The sequence below is a fragment of the Podarcis erhardii genome (assembly GCF_964252035.2).
Source record: "Podarcis erhardii genome assembly, chromosome: 5".
NCBI lineage: Eukaryota > Metazoa > Chordata > Lepidosauria > Squamata > Lacertidae > Podarcis > Podarcis erhardii.
Genome location: NC_138509.1, coordinates 32,680,598 through 32,708,314, shown reverse-complemented (window position 1 = coordinate 32,708,314; position 27,717 = coordinate 32,680,598). Strand labels below are relative to the sequence as shown.

The following is a 27,717-nucleotide window of genomic DNA, read 5'->3' as shown; positions in this document are numbered from 1 at the left end:
AAAATTCAAGCCCCATCTAATGGCTTCCACCGTGTTTCCCTGCTGGCCTACCTCTTCTCGGAATATCTGCAATAATTACTTATGGAGCTTCAAATCATATTTTGCTGAGGAGGGATGCCTATGATGCCATGTAGCGGCAAGTCAGCCCTAATGCTCTTAACCTTTAAAGTCATCCCCAACCCAGTATTTTGCCGCGTGGGGGGCTGCTCCCGACCAATTCCGGGTCCTGCCATCGCCACCCACCTCCCCGGAGCAGAACCGCGGGGGTCGCCGCGCCGCAGCCGCTGGGGCGCCTCTGGAACTACACGCCCCAGAATGCAGCGCGGGGGCGTCAGGAGGCGGTGGGCGGGGCGTGGAAGTCTATTAGTAGAAGCGGAAACAAAAGACCCTTCGATTGGGAGCGGAGAGGCACCTCGGCCTCGGCCTTAACACGCCCCGTGAGAGCCCGGCCCCCTCCTGGAGCAGCCAACGCCGTCGCCGCCTCCTCCGCCTCCTCCTCCTCCTCTCTCTTCCCCCCTCTCGCAGCTTCCCCAGACCGGCCCGCCCGCATCCCCGGCTCCCCATGGCGCTGAAACGGATACAGAAGGTGAGAGCACCCGAGTGGGCCGGGCCGGGCTGGGCTGCTCGCCGTCCGTTGGGAACTGGGTGAGCTTCAAGCCGCCCGGGCCTCGGGGGTTAGTAATAGACAGGCGAGGAGGCTGAGGGGATGCGCAGGTCTCGCGAGGGGCCGCAGGAGGGGGGGGAGTGATGGCTGTGGGGGGAATGTGGGCCTATAATGGAGGGGCTTAAGGGCGGGCGGGGGGGCTCGGTTGAGACCACCCTCCGCCCCCCTTTTTTTGCTTTATAGAAGATGGCATGTATATTTCCACGGACCCCTTCAGGGAAGCCGTAAGGGCCCCGTCTTGTTTCTGCAATGGTTTAGGCAAGCGCTTGGGGGTCACTGAAAAATCCTTCGTTAAGCTGACAGGCCGCTCCCCCCCCCCCACCAGTAGGCAAGCCTTCTATATTCGCGTTTGTACCAATACAATGGTATAGCACCCTTTTTTCCTGGACTGTACCACTTCGGATGGGAGGGAGGCAGAAGGGTACAGCGTGTGCTTATTTTATTACACACCCTCCGCACACGCATCACATCAGAACAGGAAAACAAGGGTTATCGTATCTAGTTAGGCCATAGAAATGGTTTAGCATCCAGGATTACTCTTTGCATTGGCGTTTATGTCATGGTCATAATCAGCCGCCTTGTGCCACCAGTCAGTGGAAAGGTGAGATATAAATTCAACAAATAATAATAAATCCCCAGGAGAGCATTTGCACATACAGAGGCTCCCGATCCACCAGCAATCTGAATTAATGTAGCCCAGAAACAAGAAGTAAGGTCTTAGTGAATTGTCTTATTCCAGGCTGCCAAGTGTGGAAACGGGTGCAAAAGAATGCTTGGGGAAATGCATACTGAGACGTCATTATGTTGCTCCACAGGCATGGGATAGATTTTTGTGTGTTGCTGGGATAGTGTTAGAAGTTCATTCTGCAGCTTCTCTCCACACCATGTTCAGCATTTGGGAAATTGGGCCAATGCTGGCAAGGGGAGTTCAGTGCGAGTTCTTCCAGCCATGTTCTGGACTTCTTCCATTACAAGGCAGAAATAAGTATTGATGCAGTAGTTAGCAAACAGCTAGAACAGTATGATATTTAAACCTAACTAGTTCACATTCAAGCCAATTGTCCTGGAAGGTTTGGAGGACTCACACCAGTGAGGAAACTAGATAAGAACTCAATTGTCTCCAAAACAACAAGAAGCTCCAGATTTCACCCAAACATAACTAAGTTCAGTGCCACCTAGTGAGTAGACCATATAATGACACAATCCACACATTAATTAAAAATCTGTTAAGTGGGTGGGCTCCTGCTCTACCATTTAGCTTGTAGGTTTGTTGAAACACTAATTCTTAGTAGCAATTGAGAGTGCACATGGATACCATGCTGGCAATGCTTTCTGGTTGATGTAATGAGGGCAGAGAGAGACTTGTGGCTTGGGATAACAGGGTGTAAATTTGTGTATTCCCCTAAAATGGATGGGGACAGATGACAGTTCCCATCATCCTGACCATTGGCCATACTGGCTGTGACTGATGAGAGTTGGGAGTCTAACATAATCTGGAGGACCACAGGTTGCTCCACCTCTGCCCCCAAATATTAGGGGTCTAGAACCTGCCTCACTGAAAGAGCATTCTGTTGTCCAGTTGCTTTGAAATGTCCCTGTGTTCTACCTTTTCCCTTGGTAGTCATCATTGCTGCTATTGCCATTTATGGAGGGAGGATTTCTTGTTTCTAACTTGTTTTCCACATGAATGATATGTTTCAGTACTTGCTAATAGTCTAAAAAAAGAAAGGGATATTCAAATGTTGTCCTCGTCAAGTGAATGTTAATAGTGAAAAGCTAGGGGAGGTGAAGGACTGAGAAACTGAAGGTTTGCCAAAAAGGAGGCAAGCTCTATAGATGTTACAGCTATCAGTAATTGGTGTCACTTAACACAGTTTCTTTGTGAATGTAGATAAGGGGGAACTACTTAACACCATTTCTGAAATTATGTTCAACGTGCAAGAAGAATTGACATGTCTGACTCATGGTCTACCCAAGGTGATGTCTCATTGCAACAGACGCAGTCAGTTGACTTTTGGGAGATCCTCTTTGACAGGAGATCTAGGACAGGAAAAAGTACTTTGTCATACATTGCATAGCTAATTTATGGAATTCACTGCCATAAGATGTGCTGATGACCACCAACGTAGATAGCCAAACGCTTATCTCTAATCTCTTTTGACAGCTATCAGTGGCCCCTAGTTATGAAGGCTATATGCTGTTTCTAGGATCAGATGTAATAGGCCTCTGAATAAGAGTTGCTGGGGAACAACAGTGGAAGAGGCCTTTTGCCCTGTTTGTGGGCATCCTACAGGCTTCTACTGTGGGAAACTGTGGCCACTGTGGGAAACAGGATAGGGCTTGGCTCGATCCAGCAGGGCTGTTCTTATAACTCTTCAGCTTTACTTTGTTGTTCTGGGAGCAGCTTACTGCTTAGGGTATTTTACAAATGTGCCAAGGCTGCAATCCTAACTACATTTACTTGGAAGTAAGGCCCACTGAAATCGGGACTCGCTTCAAAGGCACTTTGGGTATAGGAAATATTCCCTTGCAGATGTTCTTAATGCATAGAGCAGGAGTTCCCAAACTGTGGTCTGCAGACGAGCTTCATTCAGGTGGTCTGCAGCATGCCTGTAAAAATACAGTTTAAACTTGTACAACAATATCTAGCACAATGCACTACAATTGCTATGATAGGCAGGAAAAAAATTAAGTGGTCCACCAAGACCTTCAACAATTTTCAAGCAGTCCATGGGAGAAAATTTTTGAACCACTGGCATAGAGAGTGAAATACGTATTTTTAATTCAGTTGCACATTTTAATAAGGGATGAGCAGAACTACGTGGTTCTGCTCAAGCACAATTTAAGAGTAAATATTGGATGCTGGTATGATTTCTGCAGTTCACCTATATTGAGGGGTGCTGTGTCTACTAGCCTCGTACGGGCCAGTCGTGACCGACTCTAGGGTTGCGCGCTCATCTCGCTCAAGAGGCCGGGAGCCGGCACTGTCCGAAGACACTTCCGGGTCACGTGGCCAGCGTGACGAAGCTGCAACTGGCGAGCCAGCACCAGTGCCGCACACGGAAACGCCGTTTACCTTCCCGCTAGAAAGCGGTGCCTATTTATCTACTTGCACTTAGGGGTGCTTTCGAACTGCTAGGTGGGCAGGAGCTGGGACCGAACAACAGGAGCTCACCCCGCCGCAGGGATTCAAACCGCCGACCTTACGATCAGCAAGTCCTAGGCACTGAGGTTTTACCCACAGCGCCACCCGTGTCCCGTCTTAAGAGATTAGTGGTACACTTTAAAGACCCACAGTCCAGCCAAGGTAAATACCAACCAACACTGGACTGAGGGGCATCCATCATGTGTGTCTGGCACAGATGCAGTAGCTCTTATTCCAAGGCATCTGATCAACAAAGGAATAGTATTTCTACCCTATGCTGGATTTGAAATGTTCATGACGAGGGAGGCAAACACCACCCTTTGCTTCCCTGTATTCCGGAATGAGCCTGGATAGTTTTAGTCAGTATCTTAAGATTATTCATGATTGGTCTGTAGTATTCTCTTCTGTTGTATTCTCAGCACTTTTCCTATCTTGGTCAGCTGAACTTTAGGGCCTGAGACAGAAGTCTTTGTCACTGTAATATACTTTCTCTTGTTACACTTCTGATAGATTTGTATTTGACCAATAACTGGTGACACTTGATCAGTCAAACTTCAATCCTACTACCTGGTCAGTGACAAGAAGCAAACTATATGTGGCTGGAACTCTCCATTATAATTTCAGTGATAGGCTATGGCTGTCATTTTTTACACACCCTCAGGGTAAGTCTAATTGGGACTTACTTCTGAGTACTATGCATAGGACTGTGTTGCAAGACTATCTTAGCTACCCAAGCTTTTAATTAAAAGCAATATTTTTTTACTTTAATATAAAGGGTTTTGTAAAATAGTATGCTGCATTTTGATATTTGACATGTTTTTATTGTAATGTTGGTTGTAAATAGCCCTGAGGCCTTTTCGTAGTGGAAAAGTAGAGTAGGAATCTTACAAGCATATATTTAAATGGATTTGTATTAAAAGTTGCATCTTTTAAGCTGCTTCGCTGTTGGCCCTATGCCTTTTACGCTATTAAGCTAGATTACAGAGTTTGGTTAATGTATTGGTTCTTAAACTGTGGTCTGGGAAGTGTGAGTAGTTCCTTGTGCTTCTTTAGTTGTCCTTGAAAATACCAGAATAGAGTAAGATTTTGGAAGCTTTCTTTGAAATGCCCTCTCTGCTGAAGAGGAAACTCTTTTAAATTAATATATATTTAAAGTTCAATTTCTGTTTTGAATATGCATCACCCACATTCTTTGGTAAGCATCTATTCCTGCTCATCCTCTTGTCCCTCTGTTTTTCTAGTTGTATTCTTCTTTGGGGTGGGTGCCTATCAGTTTTTGCCTATATTGCTCTCTAAGGCACTGTGTGTGCTAATAGCATAATCGAAATAATAATGAATACCGTTGTAGCTTAAGACAAGGTTGCTTTTTGAGTAGTGCAGGTACTTGAAGAGGAAGCTTCAGCAAAACTACCATTGTGTGCCTTGCTTGCCCCCAATTGCATGCAGAACTTCACTGCATTGTGTGACCAGAACTATAGTAGTTAAGTTTCAGTTTGAAAGCTTTTCAGTTATCTCCCCATGACATAGCTAGATGGTAAGAAAATGTGGTGGTCTGTGAAGAACAAGCATATTCTTCAGTACAGCAAAGGAACCACCGGCTAGCTTCTTTAGTGCTGAAATAAACAAGATGGATAATATAAAAATCTTGCACAGTCTGCAGCTTGAATGACAAATGGTGGGGCAAATCATTGCTGTTCACTCTGTTGCTTGTAAGACCATGGCAGCTACCGCAGTGTCAGCAATGTTAAATAAATGTGTCCTGCTAAAGCAGGGAGGGAGATGACTGGAATAGATAGTGGATGACATCATCAGGTCCAAAAATGGGCCCCTTTCTGCCTCTCATCAGCCAGCATCCCCAGTGGTGAGGGAGCTGCTGCAGCACTTCTCCTTTATTCACCATGGTGTAAGGTGAGAAGTCCCATGTTGCAGATCTTCTTTTTCGAGGTCTGGCCCACTTTCAGAAGGACTGACTATGACATGGGCAGGTTGTTGCAGGCTAAGCTTCTCACCTGTGGACCAGGACCAGACATTTACCTAAGCAGTAGAGGAAGGCTCGGTGATTCACTGGCTCCAGGTAACAGAAGAACCTACTCTGAAAACACTCTTGCTAAGCGTCATCTTGACTTCCATTCTTTTCTCACCCCCAAAGCCCTCCTAAACAGGCAGGGCAAGTGACTGCAAGCCAGACTCCCAAGTGATAAAATACTAATGAGGAATGCAGTAGATCTGGCTGTAAAAGAGCAGTGATTTAGACAAAGGTTGTAAAATGGGGGGGGGGGGAGAGACATTTGGAGAGCTATTGTCGATGCAGCTGCCCTTCAGGGTTACAGAATCTTACACTTTCCGGGACAGAATCTTACAAGGCAACACAAGGATCTCTACTAATTGTAGATGACGTTATGCAGTAAGGCTGACATGCTGCTATCATAAATGGCAAATGCGGCTTGTGTTCAGCCTCCAATGCTTAACTATGGTTATGTTCTAGAGCTGGAAGTAATATAATAATTAGCGCACTTCACCCTCCACCCAGCTGTCAGCTGGTGCTTGAGAAGATTTGCAAAACAAAATGCACTCGGTACCCTCTGCGCCTACATAAACTAATGACAAATTAAAACACACTTTTACAAGGGATGGGAAGGGGAGCTATACCAAAGAGTAATTTGACAGTGAATCCCTAAAAGCATGTGGGGAATGATTTATATCTGAAGGTACGTTCCACGTTAAGGTGCCTGTCAACTTAAAATGAAGTGGTAGGATTTCTGAAAGTGGGAGGTGTCTCAGCACAGCCATAAGGATAAGGGTTCAGGAGGGTTTGGAATATCTGCTTGATAACCAACAAAGCAGGCTTATGTTCTCTATCTGCTGCCTTAAAGGCAGCCATCATAAGGAATTTGCGGTAAGTTTAATAGAAATACATTTGTCTTTACCAGTGCTTTCTAACTTCCATGAAGCCTTTCCCTATCTGATAAGGAATGCCAACGTGAAAAGTATAGAACCTCTTCTGCAGTGCAGAGGATACCAGAACCATGTTTTAGGGTGCACTGTCAGAAAGGCATTGGCCAAGCCAGTTGGCCTCACCATCAAATTGTACACACAGAAAGTTCCTTTTTAACAAGAGGCTTAAGAGAAACTGAGCACCGTGGTTGTCAAAGTATGGGCCACATTTGCAAGGGCAGCGTACGATAAGCAAACATGTAAGTTGTGTGAAGTATATAGCCAAACAAAATGACTTTAAATGATTGCAAGTCAGAATAATACTTGGGTTTCTAAATAAAGCACATGGCTTTTAAAAACAAGGTAGTTGGAAAAAATGTGTAGATTCATGTTAAGTCTGGATTGAAGTGTTTAACAAGCACAGAATTTAATAGTTCCAAATTCCATCTTGTGAAATTACTGGAACCAAGTTAAATAATGACTTACACCAGTGTTGGTTGTAAATATTTTTAATTAAGAAGGGAAGAGATGTAGCAGGGAGATGTAGCCAGTTGAGATGTCATGGACAGTGTATTGGATTTGGACTGAGGAGAGCCATGTTCAAATCTTTGCTCAGCTGTTCACTAGGCAGCCTTAGGCAAGCCGCTGTGTCTTGGTCTAACAAGGTGGTGGTGAGGGTAAAATTAGATAACTATATACTCTCCTGGGTTCCTTGGAGGAACAGTGACATACAATTTTAAAGTATAACTGTGGCTCCTTGAATGTCTCACTGTTAAAGAGATGTCCATTCACAATTTGTTTTTACGTTCTATGGGGAAACATTTGTAGAATTCTGGTGTAACACAACTGCCAAATAAACAGCTCCTAGTCATGGAGACTAAACTGAAAAACATAATGCTAAAGGATCTCATAATCAGAGGGTAAGAAAGGCAACTCAAAAAGTTCAAATATCGAGAAGTTTTTCAAGCCATGGTAAAAAAAATATGCTGGAAGTGAACGATTTTGAGTAATATGTAAAACAGCTGAACATGACTAACAAGTGCGGTTTGGCATCTGCTTCATTTAAAAAAAACACAATGCATATTATGGTTATTCACCAAACCTGCAGATTAGCAGCTGCTCCCTGGCACTTGTTACTGAAAATGTATATGCAACTCTGCTCAACATGTTCCATCTCAGAGTTATAAAAACAATTAATCTTGGAGGAGTTCTGTATTTTAAAAATAGCTGGGGGGATTATAGAGTACAGTGGTGCCCCGCAAGACGAACGCCTCGCAAGACGGAAAACCCGCTAGACGAAAGGGTTTTCCGTTTTGGAGGCGCTTCGCAAAACGAATTTCCCTATGGGCTTGCTTCGCAAGACGAAAACGTCTTGCTAGTTCCTGTGGGTTTTTTACCCCTTTTCCCCCCTTTTCCTAAGCCGCTAAGCCGCTTATCAGCTGTTCCGCTGATAAGCCGCTTAACAGCTGATCGCTAAAAGCCGCTAAACCGCTAATAGCGCTAATCCGCTAAGCTGTCAATGGGCTTGCTTTGCAAGACGAAAAAACCGTTATACAAAGAGCCTAACGGAACGGATTAATTTCGTCTTGCGAGGCACCACTGTACATGGAGCTCAAGTCCCTGCTGAGATTAATATTTCTACTAATGTACACGTCTTAACATGAAGTGCCTGCTGAGAGGTAAAGCTGCAAAGTTATGCTGAACGTTAATCTTTCATATTGTGTTTTGTGTGAGATTGCATTATAGTAAGTTTTTATGTTTAATGAGTATTGTCAGAATACTTTCAAAAATTGTATTATAGGTTTCTATCTCAGATTGCCCTGTATGAGGTCCTTTTCCAGAAATAGGTTTTCTGTCATAAAAGCACAGCTTTAATACTAATTTGATCCACCTAGTGATATATGGTGTATTCAGGAAAGTCATTATTTAGAAGAGTGAGCTAATATGTGAGAGAAGGTGTGCTGATAATTTGAAAGGACCCTGTGCAACTGGCAGCTGGTGACTGACTTGATGAGGAAATGAAGTAGACTTGTCGGCAAATGAATGCACTAAATAGAGCAGAGTATTGTAGTCAGCATGATGGCCTACAGAGGTTGGACTCCCAACTCCCATCAGCCTCTGCAAGCATGGCCACAAGTCAGGAATGATGGGACTTGTTGTGACTATAAATTGGAAGCTCCTGCGTGGAACCAATGCAAACAGAAAGCAGCACAACAATGCCCAATGGAAGTCAAGCTTACAAAGAAACAATCAAGAGCGCAGTTTTAAACTCTCAGTTGGTGCTTTCCAGCTGTGGCTTTTACTTTGCCCATGCCATATGCCATACAGCATCCAGATTGGGAGGCCTAGCAAGGCTAATGCTCTCTAACATAACATGCTTCTGGCAGTTGTATTCTAGGCTGGTTTCTCCTTGCTGTGTAACATAGGTAAAGAGTGTGTGAAACCAGGATCTTGGATTTAGGCCAGCTAGCTTAATTGATTTTAGAATGCAGGTCTTCATGGAAGCCTACTGCTTGCCCAGTTAAATAAACTACTGATGTCACTATTGCAGAGTCTTGAGGGCCAAAGATGATTTGATGTTAAATACATGAATACATTGAACAAGTATGTGTTTTCCTATGACAACATCCCTAGGGGCCCCAATCACAATCAGAACTGCAGGGATTACTGGTTTAACTACACGCATACTGTGATTTGATTGAAAAATCTCTTGCCTGCCCAAGATGCTGTTAGCCATGGAAGTAATGCTTTCCACTGCCACCAATGGTAGCTTTCCTCCTGAAGTTAATAGCAGCTTAAGGGGCATGTCAGAGGGGAGCATTGAACCCTGTCTCTGCATGCCCCAGTCCTGCTTCCCCCTGCTTGTGGCTGTTGTTAAAATATAAGCTACACATTAAATACACCAAAATACACTGGAAAAGTGTGTGAAAAGGGTACATCCCATGGATTCCATGCATCATTCTTACACATGGATGAAATGTTCATGCCGATTAATAACAACATTAAGCTTTTCTATAACATCCCTCAAGTAGACAAAGCACTTTGCTTTGACTAATATTTTCCATAGGTCTGTATCTGGTCAGAGAGGGAGGTGTAGTTTCTTCACGAGTGTCCAGTGGCTGGGAATTTGATGTGTTGAATCTACATTGGAGGTTTGGGGGAGTGGCAAGGAAAATGGTTTAAAAGGAAGGAACTATAACATTATTATCTGTCTTAACAATTTGCAGCCCGGCAGTACCATATATGTTCTCAATCCCATCTCCCTACCTTGGGTACACTGGAAGTATTTTTGTGGTGTAAATTGAAAAAGCGCTGTTGTGTTTTCTCAACTGTACTGAAGTGCCAAGTTGTTCAGTAAACCTCTGGGAACTTTGGAGAGGTTATTAGGGTGCTAATTTTAAACTCTGCAGGCTCTATTTGTGGTTGGCAACTCAGTGAATCATTCACACAGCTCATCTGCAGAACCACTGTCTAGGACTCGGTGGGCAGTACACATCCACATTTCTATTACAACTTCTCTTGTTGAAAATGCTACAGCAGAGAAGATGCTTTGGCCATAAGGAGCTATTTCCTTTCTGCTGCAAAGAAGAAAGGAATTAATTTGCTCATAGCTCAAATTTTACTCAGAAATACTTCTTTAAAAATTTCATTCTAGCTATTCTTATCAGGATTAGGGGGAAATATTTGAATCCCTGAAATATTTCTGGAAAGTATATTTGCAAATAATTATTCATGCTGGAAGTCACTTATTATAGTGAAATGCATTTGATTCTTAGGTGTGAAATAGTCCTGATTTTCGTTCTTAGGACCCACCACTGGGTATGTCATTTGCAACACAAAATCCCATCCTTATGACACAAAAGCAGCACAAAACTTTGGCATAGGTTTTGAGGTTTGCAGATAACACAGATGATGACATAAGAAGAACCCAGCTTGATACGGCCAAAGGCCCATCTAGTCTATTATCCTTTTCTCGTGGTTGCCAGTCAGATGCCTATGGGAAGCCCCTAAGCAGCACCTAAGTGTAGGATCACTCTCCCTGCTTGTGATTCCCAACAACTGGCATTCAGAGGCATTCTGTACAACATGGAGATTAATAGCCTCATCCTCCATGAATTTGTCTAATTCTCTTTTAAAGCCATCCAAGGTGATGTCCATCACTTCAGTTTGTAGGAGCAAAATAGCCATTACTTGTTTTCAGGGCAGTGCAGAGAGGGCTCCTTGCTTGTGTCAGACAGACCGACTCCATTGTCAGATAAGAGGATTCTGAGCAGGAATTATAGCTAACCCAGGCACAAGTAGCAGCACTAACATGGTGACAAAACAAACACCACTGCTGTCATTTTTATCAAAAGTGTGTGCATGGGGAGATAGAAACTGAAGCCCTTGGTGATGAGAATTCAGCTGAAAGTGTTACACCATTTCCCAAAGAAAGCATCCAGTTTGGATTCAAATGTGGGTCAAGAAGACAGCTGTAGTATGGGGAAGGGAACAAAGAAGTGATAGGTATAGACCTAGAACAATTTTTAAATGCTGTTTTTCATATTGTGAGTGGTTAGAAGCAGGCAAGGACCAGAACACACTCATATTTTTGCAAGAATGATGATCCTACTCATGATAAGTCATCTAAATCAGCTGCTGTGTCATCCTTTAAAAAAAAACAGACTCTCAAGCATTATGAAAATAGACAAATTCATCCTCCGTCTATGAAAGCATAAGAAGATCCCACCAGTGCTCTTCTATGAAAGTATATAACAAAATTACCTGGTGATTCGTTAAGCAGAGAACATCTTTTCAATGTGGCTTATTTCTCCATTGTGAACCACTCAATGGCTTTGAAAGCATAATTGAAACAGGAGTCATGATAACAAAAAATAAACAAGTACCACTTTGCAGCATTAGGCCACAATTTCCCAGTGAATCCCCTGGTGACCATTTTGCAAGAGCACCTGAAACCTTGGAAAAACTGAATATCCAGTTTAGAAAACCCGTTGGTTAGTTGGCATAAACAGACCATACGACCAATAGAATGGAATGTAGAGTTTGTCTTGTTAAGCTCCAGGATACTGTATCAGTGCTGATCTCAGTTCATTGGTTTGATTGTGAGGTTGAATCCAAAGTTGTGCTTAGGTGCCAGGGCAGGTTTCAACAATTTAAACAACTTACAGTCACAAAAATAGGGTGGGTTCCAACAATATACATCTGAGGAGTCAAAGGTCAGGGGAAAGAGGTGTGTCTTCAGCATTTGCAGAAAGCTTTACACTGGAGTTGTCAGATGTACCTCAGTGGAGAGGAAGGCATATGACCTAGTGTTAGACAGTGCTTCTGAGGGGGCTTGAACTACAAAGAGGCCTTCTTCTGCTGATCTTAACACCAGAGAGTGTATTTAGGGAAGGACGTGGTCTTTCCTCCATTTGGGGCCTAAATTTAGGCCTTTAAACAATAATGTTAGCACTTTGAATTTGGCCCAGAAACAAACCCGCAGCCAACACAGCTGTTTTAAAACAGGGCTTATGTGATACCTAAATCTGGCTGCTGCATTTTGGACCAGTTGAAGTTTCTGAGTCTTCTTCAAGGAACGACCACAGAGTGAATGCATTACAGTAGTTCAGTCTGGAAGATACCTGAACAGTACAGTAAGCAAGTCATTCCTCTCCGAAAGGAGCCGTAGCTGGCAATCTGGTTGGAGTTTAAAAAAAAGCACTCCTAGCCATCAAGACTACCTGAGCATCCATTGGCAGTGTTGAATTCAGGAGTATTTGCGATGCTGCACTCCAGGGGGAGTGCAGGCCTGGCCAGAATAGGCTGTCTCCCCACCTCCCGGACGTGAGAACTTGAGACACACAACACTTCGGTCTTCTCAGGATTCCACTTCAGTTTATTGTCCCATATACAGCTTATCAACCACCTCTCCCGCTTCAGATGGAACACAGAGTCAGAGCTGAGCATATTGTTGGCACTTCATTCAAAATTTGATGACAACTCCCAGCAGCTTTGCCTAGATGTAGCATGGGTGACACAAGACAGCTCTCGTCATACAAAACCATCTTCCGTGGCTACAATCTGGAAAGCTTCCTGGGGCAACTTTGCAGGGCGCTTAAGGGACAAGATGGCTCTGATTTTTGGATAGTTTTGAGTGCCACAGTTAGAGCACGTCTAATCAAGAGACTTGTCTCTTCCATTTGTACTGGATCAGCTTGGATTATTGCAGCCTGAGGATCTGAGCAAGCTGCTTGAAGAAGTACAGCTAACCGCCTGCCCCCTTGAGCCTTGATTGGGTGGGTCTTAGGGAGTGATGAATGATTCCCTGGAAAAGGGGGAAGTACCATCTGGCCTTAAGGAGGGAACATGACAACCTCCCAGAGGAAAAGACAGATACAGCTCATAAAAACCTATAAAACGATTAAAAGAGGGTGAACCCTTGTCCTCAACCTATCCTAAAGATGCAACCCAAAGAGGGGAGAAAGTGCGGCACCGGCACCAGTGCAAGGTGTGATGGTTTGGGGGTGCCCTGAGCAGCTGCAGGCACTCAGGCAGGTGGTAGAAAGCCTCAACAAGGCCTTATCCTCCCAGAACAATAGCCTCTTGGAACCAGCTGCTTCTGTAGGGAGCCTGCTGGCAGACTGTGTCCTCTCCCTAACTCAGCTAGCTGCCTCCTTTCCGCTCACATCTCTAAGCTCATGAAACATCACAGGAGCTATTTCCTTGAATAGGCATTTTGATTCTCAAAATCCATTACTTTCCCTCATAACAAATTGTTCATACCCATCGGCTACTCAAAAATAAATGGTTAATTTCAATGTACAAATCAGTCCTCGGCTGAAAGGTGCTTCTGCGTGTATATTAACTGTTAAGCCCAATGCAGAAAAAAATATGAGCTTATTCAGGTTCCGATTAGAATTGGCCAGTTGCCTTTGTATATAGTCTTGTTTTCAAGTTCCTGTACCATTATGAATGAGCACTACTTTTCTATAATTATAAAAAGGAGTAATTTTTTCTAGCAGTGTATTAGTCAAAATTTATATCTTCGCTGTTTAGCATTACATTTTCCTACAATCTGTGTGGTATCCTACTCAGAGGAGGCCCACTGAAATCAATGGTTTATGCACAACTAAAGTCTACAAGCCTACTTTAAGTAGAACTTAGTAGGATACCACCTTTTGTCTGTTAGGCTAAAAAATAGTTTTGTTGTTACTTGGTGCAAGCTTTATGTACCTGCTCTTCTGAAAAGGGTCACAACAAAAATGTTTCATAGAATCATAGAGTTAGAAGAGACCACAAGGGCCATCGAGTCCAACCCCCTGCCAAGCAGGAAACACCATCAGAGCACTCCTGACATATGGTTGTCAAGCCTCTGCTTAAAGACCTCCAAAGAAGGAGACTCCACCACACTCCTTGGCAGCAAATTCCACTGTCGAACAGCTCTTACTGTCAGGAAGTTCTTCCTAATGTTTAGGTGGAATCTTCTTTCTTGTAGTTTGGATCCATTGCTCCGTGTCCGCTTCTCTGGAGCAGTAGAAAACAACCTTTCTCCCTCCTCTATGTGACATCCTTTTATATATTTGAACATGGCTATCATATCACCCCTTAACCTCCTCTTCTCCAGGCTAAACATGCCCAGCTCCCTTAGCCGTTCCTCATAAGGCATCGTTTCCAGGCCTTTGACCATTTTGGTTGCCCTCCTCTGGACACGTTCCAGTTTGTCAGTGTCCTTCTTGAACTGTGGTGCCCAGAACTGGACACAGTACTCCAGGTGAGGTCTGACCAGAGCAGAATACAGTGGCACTATTACTTCCCTTGATCTAGATGCTATACTCCTATTGATGCAGCCCAGAATTGCATTGGCTTTTTTAGCTGCCGCGTCACACTGTTGGCTCATGTCAAGTTTGTGGTCAACCAAGACTCCTAGATCCTTTTCACATGTACTGCTCTCAAGCCAGGTGTCACCCATCTTGTATTTGTGCCTCTCATTTTTTTTGCCCAAGTGCAATAGTTTACATTTCTCCCTGTTAAAATTGATCTTGTTTGTTTTGGCCCAGTTCTCTAATCTGTCAAGGTCGTTTTGAAGTGTGATCCTGTCCTCTGGGGTGTTAGCCACCCCTCCCAGTTTGGTGTCATCTGCAAATTTGATCAGGATGCCCTTGAGTCTATCATCCAAGTCGTTGATAAAGATGTTGAATAAGACCGGGCCCAAGACAGAACCCTGTGGCACCCCACTAGTCACTCTTCTCCAGGATGAAGAGGAACCATTGATGAGCACCCTTTGGGTTCGGTCAGTCAGCCAGTTACAAATCCACTGAGTGGTAGCATAGTCAAGACCGCATTTTACCAGCTTCTTTACAAGAATATCATGGGGCACCTTGTCAAATGCCAATGTTTAACAAACCCTTTTTTCAAATTTACTGTTCGTAATGTTAAATGGAAAATGATACGATCCATCAGTTTTTATTTATTGTCTCTGTACTCACCTTGATGCAAACTAGTTTCCTCTTTGCTATGTCCCAATATGGCAGCAGCTGGGAATTATTTTTTTAATTAACAGAACCCATTTAAAGAGCTGTACCGCCAGTAGTTAAAGCCTTTCTTGCCTGAAAGGCAGTGCTAAATTTGGAACCAAAAGTCATGACTAGAGTTTAGAAGATGAGCATAATTTGTAACAAACAGTATCAAGACTGAGTTTCAGGCAGTTCTATAATTACAAAAGATAACAGCGCTGTCATCGCCAGCAACATTAGTGAATAGTTATTTAAACTATTTTAAAGGTTTCCCAACCCCCTAATTCTCCCTTCCTCCCCTTCTAGTCAGCTTCAGTTCAAAAGCAGTACATTTGCTATCACAAGGCACATCCAGCAATTACAGTGAACGAAAGTTAAGTATTTCTGTTGATTTAAACTAGAGACTATCACTGGAATAAAAGAAAATAAAGTACTCTGCTTCGGCTATATCATACCCAGTTTGTAAAAGCTTCCCTATTTGGTCACCTGGGAATGATGCTTAATTACCATAGGTGAGCAGGACATGTATAAGCCTGACAAAATTTGCACTTCTCTCATACTTCTCATACTTATTTAAATTATTTTGAAGAATCCTGTTTTTCCAAATGGCAAACAGAAAAACACCAGTTTGCCCTTCTCCAAACAATCTTGGGGAAACTATTGGCTCTGTTATCTGAATATAGTAGCCGGTGTGTTACTCTCACATAATAATTTCCTTGACCTTCAGAAAAGAGCTCTCACCTATCTACTTGCAACTAATTTTATTCAGAGAAACGAGTTGCATGCCAGTCCAGTGAGGTCATTCAAGTGTACACTTGTCCGAATAAACCAATGGCAAAATCTTTTGGAAGTGCAGTTCCCTTTTTAATCTAAGTGGCTCAGGTTTCACTGAGAGGGGAGAACAAGTTATATGTGCAAAGCCAGATATTACCAGTTCGAGAGAGGATCCACAAGTGTCGGATTTCCAAGCACCATGAGTCATGAACATTGATGCCAGCAAGCTCTTAAACAAAGCAGCAGAACTCGAGGCAGAGGAAGACATCTTTACAGTTTTCAGCTTCAGATGAAACCAAACATCCCTAAATTCGTTCACTTCTCTAAAAACTTACTGTACTTGGTTGAAGCCCAGAAACATCTCAATTATTCGGAGTGGCAAGATTCTTTTCACCTGCTGGTGCTCAATACCTGTGCAAGCAATACTACAAAAAGCTCCCACTCCTATGGGGTTCTCTGCTCCAAATCCTGCATGTTCCACATTATACCATTAGTTATTCAGCAGAGTCCCATGTGAGTCCTACATATGCCAGTGAGGCCAATGCAAACAGTTCCAGGATACTGAGTTACCACTCCCATCCATGCCTTCTATATGCTCTGCTCGAATGAATATTCCCAGAAGAAATGTTCATGTGAATAATCCTGAACTGTGATTTTTTTCCTCAAGCATAGCTGGAAATCTATGAAAATATTGGAAGTGTTTTTAAGTGTTTTTAATCGTTTTTGTTTTGTTTTGTTAACTCAATGTTTTATGTAGTGTTTTTGTTTTTGTATTTTATTATATTGTTATGTCTAATTTTTCTTTTCTTTTTTTTTTTGTAATTTCCAAACTCTTAATAAATATTATTTATTTTAAAAAAAAAGGAAATCTATTTTGTACCAATAAGGATGAACCCCTGGATGGCATGGTGTTATGTTTGCACACCTTCCTGCTGCTAATCAACCGCTGGTTGGTGAACCACATATCCGAACCAACTATTTTGCATGCCACCAGTTAACTCATTAAACTTAGGTTTGCAGTGGGTGAGCAAAATGTCCAGAGCAGTATTCTGGAGAATTGAAGTCAGCTGCAACATCCCTATGAATGGCACCTTCAAAAATGATGTGCAGAGAATTCAGCTAACTGAAAATTGCCCATCTAAGTGATCAGCAAGTAACTTTGAGAACTTAAAAACCTAAAGTGATGAGGCTAAATGTACTCAAGCATCTGCCTCTTCCCTATATTCCGCTGAGAACACAAAAACCTGATTGGTGCTCTTTTGAATATCTATGAGGGCAGACATTTGCCAATGGCCCTAACTAGGTTGGGGTGAGGAATCTTTCAATCCAAACACTGAGTTCCTTGTGGAAGCAAAAGTGAGCAGAGCAGTTAATTTGACTCTTGTAGCCTATCCTTCATACAGTAGGCTACATTTGAGCTGTGCAAAAACTGGAGGTTTCTGCAGATGCGCACACATACATGCAAGCACGTGCGCGCACACATGCACACACACACACACACACACACAACCACACTTCTTTATCTAGGTTAGCAAGATGCAGTTAAAGGACATACTTCAACCAGGGAAAAGTACCTGTGGGTGCAATGGAGGGCCAGAGAGAGATGTGGCCTGGGTGTGTGCTCAGATATAGGTGCCTGGAGGTTTGCATTTGGCCTCTGGGCCTGAGGTTCCCCATGTTTGCGCTAGACCAGGGCTCATCAGTGTGATGCCCTCCAGATGTTGCTGGACAACAACTGCTATCATCATTGATCATGGTGCCTGGTGCTGATGGTAGTTAGAAGGGCACCCACATTAGACCTCAAAAGACACGGGTAGTGAGGAGAGAGCTGAACCACAGTGTTTCAAGCTTCATTTGGTAAATCGTAATTAAGCAGAAGTTTGAAAGGGGAAATTCATATTGTGGAAAAGAAATGGAGGTTATTGTTTGGGCCTTGAAATGGAATGAAAGATTACACACAGAGAAGGAACCCCCAGAACAGCACATGGAGGAAGGAGAGGAGGGATCTTTCTGTCTGGCATTCGGCACCATTTATTGCAAGCCATTCTGGGAATCTTTTTGGCTGAATAGCAGAATAAAAATGCTTTAATAACAATGCATTGTGTGTTCCTGTTTGCAAGTCACAGACTAGATCAAGCTACAATATTGTGGTCAACTTGAGTTTCAAGTCCGACATCAGGTTTTTCCCATTTGAGAACTAAAATATTGTGGAATGCATACTTTCTTGTTGAATAACATGTTAATGGAAATGAAGTGTAAATTATATGCGTAAAGTATGGTGATCAGCTGCCTAATTTAATTGTAGCGCTTAATGCTGAATTGGTTGTCATTGTATTTGGAAAACTCTGTCTTCATTGAAATTTTTCTTTCCTTTTTGTTGTAAATTGTGGGAGCACTTGATCAAACCTAAAGAGGATCCACATTTGGATAATTAATCTTGGGTTTGTTTAAGTAACATTGCAAATGTTTTCATGTTTCCTGTAGGAGCTAAGTGATCTGCAACGTGACCCACCTGCACACTGTTCAGCAGGACCTGTTGGAGATGACTGTAAGATCTTTATAGTTGATGGCAAGATACTTTTGCCTATTTTGTTATGCTTAAACACTTAATAAGGTGAATAATATTTTGTGTTTTTCAGTGTTCCATTGGCAAGCAACAATTATGGGACCTGTAAGTATGCAATTTATACATAACTGATCTTCTGATTCCTCTTCTGTAACAAGCTTTAATGGATTTCTGTATTCTAGACAATAGATGTCAATGTTTTCTAGATCATAGAATCATATGTGAGGAGGAAATAGACTGTGATTATTTGTGGACCAGAGATGTACTTTATAGACAACGAGAGAGACACTATCACACTTTATACACGTTGGCCAACATAGGGAATTAAAAAATAAACTCCAGAGCTGGGCTGGAGATTAAGCCATTCAAGAACTCTGAGCCAAGGTACTGTTTGCTTTTAAAGCCTGAATCATGTTTTTCATATAGAAATAAGTCCAAAGACTGTAATAAATAGGACCAACAGATGGGATTGCAGAGACCTATGGTAGTGGAGAGCTATGTGAAATAACAAGTGAGCTAACAAAGATGGGTTCAAGGACCACTGGTGTTTTTATTTGTGATCAATCTACTACTAGGTTTATATCCAGCTGTGGCAGAGTAATCCCTATTTCAGAATTCCCTAATTCACATTCCTGTACTATGAAGTCATACATTGTTTTACATAAATGTACTACTTTCCCAGTCCAGCAGCTGCCTTCAGACAAGTGTTATTTTAGTAAAGCATAAGGCATGCAGAAATTATGCATAAAAATGAATTTATAAAATCAGACCGATGAAAGGTTATTTTAGTTATGGAATACATATAACCACATATTATAGATTTTATTTCTATTGCTGAGCAAGAAACAGCTCTGTTATTTCTCAACCCTGAAAAGCTTTTGATAAAATTGAAAGGTCTTTCCTGTTTCAAACTTTTGAACACCTTCTGTTTTGGAGAAATATCTATGATATGAGTGCAAGTTATATACAGAAATCTGAAAGCAAAAGTCTATATAAATGAGACTGCTTCAAAAATGATTAACCTCTAGCCCCACTCGTATTTGTATTGACAACAGAGCCATTTGCAATCAAAATGCATATAAGACAATTAGGGGGGTAAAAATTAATGAGTAGGATACAGAATAGAGTTGGTACATAATCACATAGTATCATAACATTGGTTACATTTTAATAGCAAAGCTTATAATTATGGCTTATAGAAATAATTAATTTGCCCTTTTTATATTCCATTGTAGCAAGAAGTACAGTATATTTCTAATCATTATAACCTTTCTATTTCAAGTTTCAGCTTGGTTACAGTTCATTTTGATTAAGCTTGCATTTTATTGTATTATCTTCAACACAAAAATAGTATTGATATCATGATAGGTCAAATATGAACAAATAGAGCCATATCTGGATAGGAATTACATAGGCATGTTTTCAAAACCTAATTTGCTAATTAATATATACTTTCTGGTATGTGCCTTCATAATAAAATGGGCTGTTGTTCCTATTTGCTTTTAAAAACCTCAAGTTAAAAAGATGCATATAGTCAGAAATTTGTGTGTGGTCTAAGGTGTGCAGAGAAGGAAGTGGCTTAAAAAGAACATACTGAGGAGTTGTTTTTTTAAGTGATACACTTGTTTCTCTATGGTTAAAAGTGATACGGCCATTGAGTTCATCTCTCTCTCTCTCTCTCTCTCTCTCTCTCACACACACACACACACACACACACACATACATATATATAGTATATTCTTCAGCAATTTGAGCTGCATCCCCCTGATCAAAAGGAAGTGGGGAAAGATACTTTAAATCTGCCCCTCAAATTTGCATCACATTGTGGTCTTCTTCAGTTTCTTTGTGTTCAATGCTCTGCCTTTTGAACTTCATTAACTTGTTTTTCTCAGGTGGGGAAATTTCTGCAGAATATACTTTGAAACCTCTTCTGGGTTATGCTTCTATACACACTAGATCTGAGCCTGCAAGCACTTTCTTTTTTAAAAAAATAATGAGCAGAATTTGCAAAAAATCCATGATGACCTAATACTACATTTAAATTTTTGCACCATGCCCTGCATGGTGTGGGTTCCTGTAACATAGAGTGTGGCAGCCACAGACTATGTCTGTTGAAGAAGAGGAGGACTAAGGCTTTGAACTTGGGCAAAGTGTACTAGGGAGACCTTGGTGAAGAATGAAAGCATTACCTTGTTAATTTGCTTGCTTTCCAGCCTGATAGTGCATATCAAGGGGGAGTCTTTTTTCTCACAGTACATTTTCCAACAGACTACCCATTCAAACCACCAAAGGTAATCTTTTAAATGTGATATGTGCTTTTCAGAATTAAGTGTAATGTGCAAATATAAATGAAAATTAAATGTAGAATGTGCTTTTTAGAATAAGGTTTGACATCTGTTTTGATGTATTCGTTGTTTTGGGAAGGCTAAATACATTGGAGGGATCAGTATAGAATAGCATAGATAACTTATTGAAGCAAGAGAGAATTAAAGAGGGCCTAGCCGAGAGCCTTGTGAAACTCTTAAAATGAGTTATTTATTCCAGGAACTCTTTCCGCATACAGCTTATTGACCATGGAAGGTAAAAGATAAAGTAACCATGATGCAGGATATTCTGTGAAGTGTACAAAGCACACACTTGGTTTTTGCAGAATACCAATCTGGCCTATTGTTCTGTTAAAACACATTTCTAACCATGCTCGTGATTTTACTATTTTATTTTACTTTGGATGTAAATCACTTCGGGGCTTTTTTAGTTGGAAGTGATGTATAAATTTAATAAACCTAAACCTATTGGTCTCTGCGCAGAGCTTCTCTGACATTATTGATCTTGGTACGTTTCCAACGAACCCCATTTTCCTCAAATGCATTTTTGGTCTGTAACTCCTTTAATAAGCAAATTGTTTTAATGCATCTTTGCGCTATCCCATTGCTAATCTTAATTTTTTACAGTCTTAACTTTGCTAGGATTGCGTATATAAAGTTAAAATAGGAATTACTGCTTAAATCTGTTTAAGTGGTCATATGTTTTCTGTGGAGCTTGCATTTAGGTGCTGCTAGATGAATTGGATCGTCATGTTCTACATAGCCCATAAGGCACTTTTTATATCATCTTACCCAGGGAACAGCTATAGCTAATACTCCTTGTGCATTCGTAACAGATTGTGTAACAGAACGTATCACTACTTGTTATCAAGCCAAGGTATTCGGCTTTTAGAGATGTCAGATGGAGAAATAAAATAAAGAGTAAGAAAAGGACAGTGTGTGTGTGATTAGAACTCTGTAAAAATATGTAACCATTCTTCTGTTGCAGATTGCATTCACAACAAAAATATACCATCCAAACATAAATAGTAATGGGAGTATTTGTCTTGATATCCTGAGGTCACAGTGGTCACCTGCTCTGACTGTATCTAAAGGTAACTATTTGGAGAAATACTATGCCCACTTTAATGCCACCATCCCGGTTTCTGATTATGATTTATAGCTGAAAATGCATCTAGTTTAAAAGAAGGCATTATCTAGACAGAAGTGTTTGATCTTCAAAGTTTTCCACAGGATCTTATACCCAGATGCATTGGCTGTGTGACCATGTACATCATCTACTATTTTGGAAGACATATCATTCAATAAAGTTTGAAAATCTGCATTACTATAAAGGAGAAAAACTTTGCATCTACCTCTTGACCTTTACTATCACATTCATGTCATAAAACACTCTTTAACTGATCTTTTTTCTTTTTAATATAGTTCTTTTGTCCATATGCTCTTTACTTTGTGATCCTAATCCAGATGACCCTTTAGTACCAGATATTGCACAAATCTACAAGTCAGACAAGGAAAAGTAAGTATGGATCTATTTTTAAAAAATCTGAATCAGTTGGTTTTGATATTCTTTGCCTCTCACCACACTTACGATTTGACTACTCTGATAGGGTGATACGCAACAGAAGAGCTGCATTGATTTCAGCGGGTATACTCTTGAATAGGACTCACGTTGGATATCATCCATAAGGGGTTTTTTTTTAGCATAACATAAAAATGGATATTTTTTTTAAAGCTTACAAACAATTTTACTACTACAGAATGTTTACAGTGTTCCATTTTGACATCTTGCATACCTGGGCCACAAAGGACAGAAGTAGAAAATTTTAAATTGCATTCCTCAGTTTGAAGCAGCAGTTAGTCTGTAGAATAATTTAACTTGTATACAATGTCAGCCTTGTTCCTTCCTTTTTTTCTGATGTATTACTTATCCTAAAGTTCACTGATCTGCCAGCTTGGCTTTAATGTGTGAGCCAATTTCTAGATAACAAACTGCTTTGCAAAGTTCTGAACACCCACCTTTGTGTCCCTACAACTGTTTGGAAGAGAACCTCATTGAACTTTTTGGGGTGTCATCAAACTGACCTTGTGTTCAATCATATCATCTTTGGTCTGTGGTTCAGCATACTTCCCTTGCATTGAGCTAGACTTTCAGCTAATTTAGACTAACTAAGAGGTTCACTGTCTTTACCTGTGTGGCATCCTAGTTTGTGAGCAGATTGAGATGGTTGTTATTGTAGGTGCTTGTTCGACTGGCTGTAAGTATCGTACTCAGCCTAATGAAGGTAACTAGGCTAATTCGTGTACACATTTGAGTCAGGTAGATGGCAACAATCCTGCCACGTGTTGGATAATATTTGTTGTAATTCAGTTTGTAAACTTCTGTCTCTTAAATTGTAAGGTTGAGAAAGGGGAAAAGATGTTGAGGTGTAGCAATATGAAGGCATTGTAAAGGCAAAGTTTGTACTTCGGAATTATCCCTTGTTGTAATCTCTGTGCAGCCCTGTCTGTATCTTGCATAGTGGTGCTGCCCATTATCAGATCACTGTCCAATCAGTTGCAATTCATGTCTTGTAGTCAACTAAATCCAACTCAGAGTAGACCCATTGAAACCAATGAATCTAAATTAGTCATACCCATTAAACTCCACTAGCATTGGATAACATCCCACATCACCATGTTCATTCCGTGACTTTATCTGTACACAGCTTTTCAGCTGGGCTAGCAAACTCTTTATTCAGCTTGTATCCTAAGCTCTGACGGACCAGGAAGGATGCAAATGTACACACTGATTGTGTGCAGACAGCCATGATATTATACAATGGAAGCAATAGGCGTGCATCATGGGGTTCTCTTGCCTTGGGAAATCATTAATTATTAGCTGCATTTCCAAATCACCCTTCCTTCCAAAGACTTCAGAATGATATACAAATAATAATAATAATATTAAAACACAAAGTAGAAAATAATAAAAAAGACATAACAGTAACCAACACACTTTAAAATACTGTATCTATAAAATGCAGAACCATTAAAATGCACCAAAGCCATCTGCTACTCTTAGGTGTTAACGTTAAAACTTTGCACGGTCCATAGATTGTTTTGCTTTCTGCTCAGCAACTGCTCTTTTGCCCAAGTGTGGGCATGGGTGCTTTCTACTTATCACTGCTCAGGTTGCCCAAGTGTGCTTTGAATGTATACTTTGTTTTCTAAGCAAAGATACGTAACATATAACTGAATAGGATTGTTAAATAAGCCCTTGAATAACTTTGTTGGCAACACTGTGAATCCTAAGCTTGTGTGTTTTCACTTTTATTTTCTTTTACAGATACAACAGACATGCAAGAGAATGGACACAGAAATATGCAATGTAAACTTTGAAGACTTTTTCATATATACCAGAGTACTGTAAATTCTAGGGTTTTTTCAAAATTAGAAGTAAATGGAGCACAGTTTACTGTTTCAGTGTACCATGAAGCCCTTTTTGATTTTCACCCATATAAGTGTGTTTCTGGAACAAGGAAATAACTACGAAAATTAACCTGAAGACTGTGATGAGAGTATTTATCCTTTTTGTATGCTTTGCAAAAGACATTTATTATGTTTTTTAAAGATACGTGGACATCTCTGTCTCCAGCCTACAAGATCCATAATGCAGTTGTAGAGCAACCAAATTATTTTTGCTGAAAAACTAGGTGTTACATGAGAAATATTCTGTGTGTCTTTGAGATGTCAGTCCTGTAAGTCTGTGTTTGAATTTCATTCTTTGTTAGTTCATTGTATAATTTGTATTTTTTTACTGTATAGACTATATTTTATTTACCATGCAAGTCAACTCACTTTAGACTTCCTGCACAGTATTGGAAAAAAAAATACAACTGCTATTAAATGAGTGAACTATTCCTCCCCAGAGGAATGCTCTATAAACTGATAAACTTCTTAAAACAAACTTTGCACTCTAATTCTCAGTATACTGATTATGGAGAAACACTTGGTTTTGATTCTGTTGCCTACTTAATTTTATTGCAATGTGAACTAATTGCACTACTCTGTAGAAAGAAATGTAACTAATTTTGTTCTATTCACAGCTGACTTTTTTATCCCATAAGGGCAGTATAATCTCTGACCTTTTAACAAAATTGACTTGAAGCTTTTCCATATAAATAAAATGTGTTTTTTACTACTTGTCTTGGCTGTTCTTTAACTCTTGCACATCCTTTACATGTGCTTGCTCTAAAAAGATCAAATTATTGTTAAATGTGTGAATTGCTATTGGGAGGAATTGGCCTGTGTGTTTGAAATTGCTGTGAACTGATATTATGGTAGCTGTTGCATAACTTTACATGCAAATTCATTGTGTTGTGTATATGATCTAAGTTCTTGGATCTTGTACCCACTACAAAATCTTCTTTGATCTCCGAATCTTGCTTAAATTGATAACAACTAATGTTGAAATGTCACTGACGCTTCTTCTCTTCTTCACGTGTATAACGATATATTGATGTTATACTTCCACACACTAAGCTGATGCCTCTAAACCATTATATGTATACTTCACCTTGCATGTAAGGAGAAAAACAGCCTTAGGGATTTTACAAATAAGAGTGCTTTAATTTTTAAAAAAGTATGTTGCTTCTGAGGTAGTAAATGCTTATTGAATGCATTTATTTTGTGGCTGTAGCAATTCTAACTAAACACAACTTACTTGACTAGGAGGTTTTGCCACCATAAACACCATTTGACCCCTTTCAGAGAAGGGAATAGAGTCCTAGTGTTTGGCTACACCAAGGAACAATTAAACAAAAAGCTCACAACTGGAATAAGTAGAAATGTGGCAATCATCCCAGTGGCTATTTTTTGTATTACTGGACTTAAATAAAATTTTAAAAAAACCTGTGCAGCATTTTAATCTTGAAACTCTTGGATAGTTCTGACAGCCTAGGAAATAAGTCTCTACTTATCGTAATGGTCATCTAGGCTTCAGTTGTTTACCTCAATCTGTACAATCGTAAGATAGAAGCTTTCTGAAATAAGCACTGAAAAAAATTCACTGCATTCTGTAAGTGACTTTACTTGCTGTGAAAGAAACAATTTCTACAAATAGCCAATAAGTGTTTCAATTTAGTATATGATTGCTTCAATGTACTTGAAAAAGGGGATGCCATAGCTTGAAAAGCAAAACTATTCACCACATTTTGACATGAATACTAAAAAAATTACCCCGTGGTAAAATATTCTGATGGAGTGATTTCCCAAACTTTTTTACCCCTATCTGTCTTAGATGTTTATGATAGGCTTGTCCCAGATTAAATAATTTATAGTCCTTTAATCCCTTACAATAAACTCTTGTGTAATTTGGTAGTTTGATTTGCATGCCTGTTAAGTGAAAGAACATTTAATCTTCTGCTTTGCTAAAATTATATGGAGGCTGGTTTGAAACTGTTTAGATGTTACTATGCTTTGAAGTATGCATCATACAAAAAGGAATTTACTTACCATAATGCAAAGTCTTCAGGCTGAGCAAAAGGTGCCGATCAGCAAGCCTCTTATTCTTGCTTCATAAGAGTTATTTGTGAACAAATGTGTTGAGCCCATACTTGTCTCTCTTTTCAGTGACATTTAAAACTGAAGTTCAGAGACTTATTTTACATACTGTCAGGCCAATCGTAGCGCCTTTAAGAAGACAAGAACTCCGTTCTCTTGGCTTTCTTTAAACCACAGCTTCTGAGGGTGTTAAGCATTCCCTCTTAAGTATTTTTGTATTTCCTGGTAAATGTTCTTTTGCTGTTTAAATGATCCATTGTGAAGGTTCCTTCCCCGCCCCGCTCCTTGTATCAATCATTTGCTCAGTCCTGGTGCTTCCATTATGGTGGCATAAATGTTGTCTGTGCTTCAGTCCCCTCCACCAAATACCAGTTTATACTGTACAATGCCTTAGCGAGGGCACTAACTGAGCCATCTCATTCTCTGTATATTCCTCACTTGGCACTATTGGCATGACTAAAGCAAAGGATCTCTGTATCACTGAAATTCTTGAAGTGTAATCTTTAGTCATTCTAGTTGTTAAATAAGGCGTACTTTCTAGCTACTTCTGATGTGGTATTTTTTCTGCCTAAAGATGTCAGCTGAGGCTTGAATGAAAATAAAGATTTGATTTGAAATCTGAGTGTGTCGAGTTTTATTCTTAACTTCACCCTTTTGAGTGAGAAAAGGAGTGGTAGCACTTTAAACTTGCAAGTGACAGTTGTCTGGTGGAGGGTAGGTGTGGTTTTGCTATATCCAAGCTGTTAGAGGAGGCTCCGAGTTCTTTTGGAGTCATGTACTAGAGTGCTGGCATTACTGAAAGTGCCAGGTTCTAAATATGTAATATATGACTCAATAGCTGTGTTGAACTCTCTTGTATTCCCATGGTTCTTTCCTTAAGGGTATAGCTTGTTCTCACAGAAGCAAACCAGGACATAGCTGTCAACGTTGCCATTTTTTAAGGGAAATTCCCTTATTCTGAATAGGATTCCTCGCAAGAAAAGGGAAAAGTTGACAGCTATGAACCCAGGTGTGTGTCACCTAAGGCGGAAACAGCTTAATATATTGGATGCAATTATCTTAAAGTAATGAAGACTTCCTGTTACATGCTTGTGGAATTGGGATTAAAGCCTTTCCTACTATATAAGAACACTACTAGTTTAATGTGAAAGTGCATGTGTAGCCAGCATTAATTATGCTGTTATGCAAATCTATGGTGCAGCCATATTTGGAGTACTGTGCCCAGCTCAAAAGGGATATTGTAGAGTTGGAAAAAATTAGAAAAGGGCAAC

The 27,717-nt window shown here is 40.7% G+C and overlaps 1 protein-coding gene and 1 long non-coding RNA gene across 3 annotated transcripts; one reads left to right on the top strand and one right to left on the bottom strand.

The window, feature by feature from the left end:
• The first annotated feature begins 350 nt into the window (after positions 1–350).
• Positions 351–27,063, top strand: UBE2D1 (ubiquitin conjugating enzyme E2 D1). 2 transcript variants are annotated; one of them, XM_081864660.1, is made up of 7 exons: positions 353–586; positions 18,497–18,560; positions 18,652–18,683; positions 20,792–20,869; positions 21,891–21,996; positions 22,328–22,421; positions 24,231–27,063. In XM_081864660.1, exons 1-7 carry the CDS (start codon positions 563–565, stop codon positions 24,274–24,276), a joined length of 444 nt encoding a protein of 147 aa, XP_081720786.1. In that variant the 5' UTR covers positions 353–562; the 3' UTR covers positions 24,277–27,063. The 2 variants fall into 2 exon arrangements, with proteins under 2 accessions (XP_081720787.1, XP_081720786.1); XM_081864661.1 differs by lacking the exon at positions 18,497–18,560 and having other exon boundaries at positions 351–586.
• LOC309343325 lies at positions 22,437–24,244 on the bottom strand. Its single transcript, XR_014157243.1, has 2 exons — positions 24,131–24,244; positions 22,437–24,057 (listed from the first exon to the last, which is right to left on the bottom strand). It is a non-coding gene; the product is annotated as an uncharacterized lncRNA (long non-coding RNA).
• Positions 27,064–27,717: the final 654 nt, after the last annotated feature.

What these genes read in the sequence shown, in the direction of transcription:
- UBE2D1 (XM_081864660.1), top strand. Translation starts at nt 563, where the DNA reads ATGGCGCTGAAACGGATACAGAAG. An exon ending in AGGACCTGTTGGAGATGACT is followed by an intron (nt 18,561 to 18,651) that starts GTAAGATCTTTA and finishes TGTGTTTTTCAG; the next exon opens with TGTTCCATTGGCAAGCAACA. An exon ending in AAGCAACAATTATGGGACCT is followed by an intron (nt 18,684 to 20,791) that starts GTAAGTATGCAA and finishes CTTGCTTTCCAG; the next exon opens with CCTGATAGTGCATATCAAGG.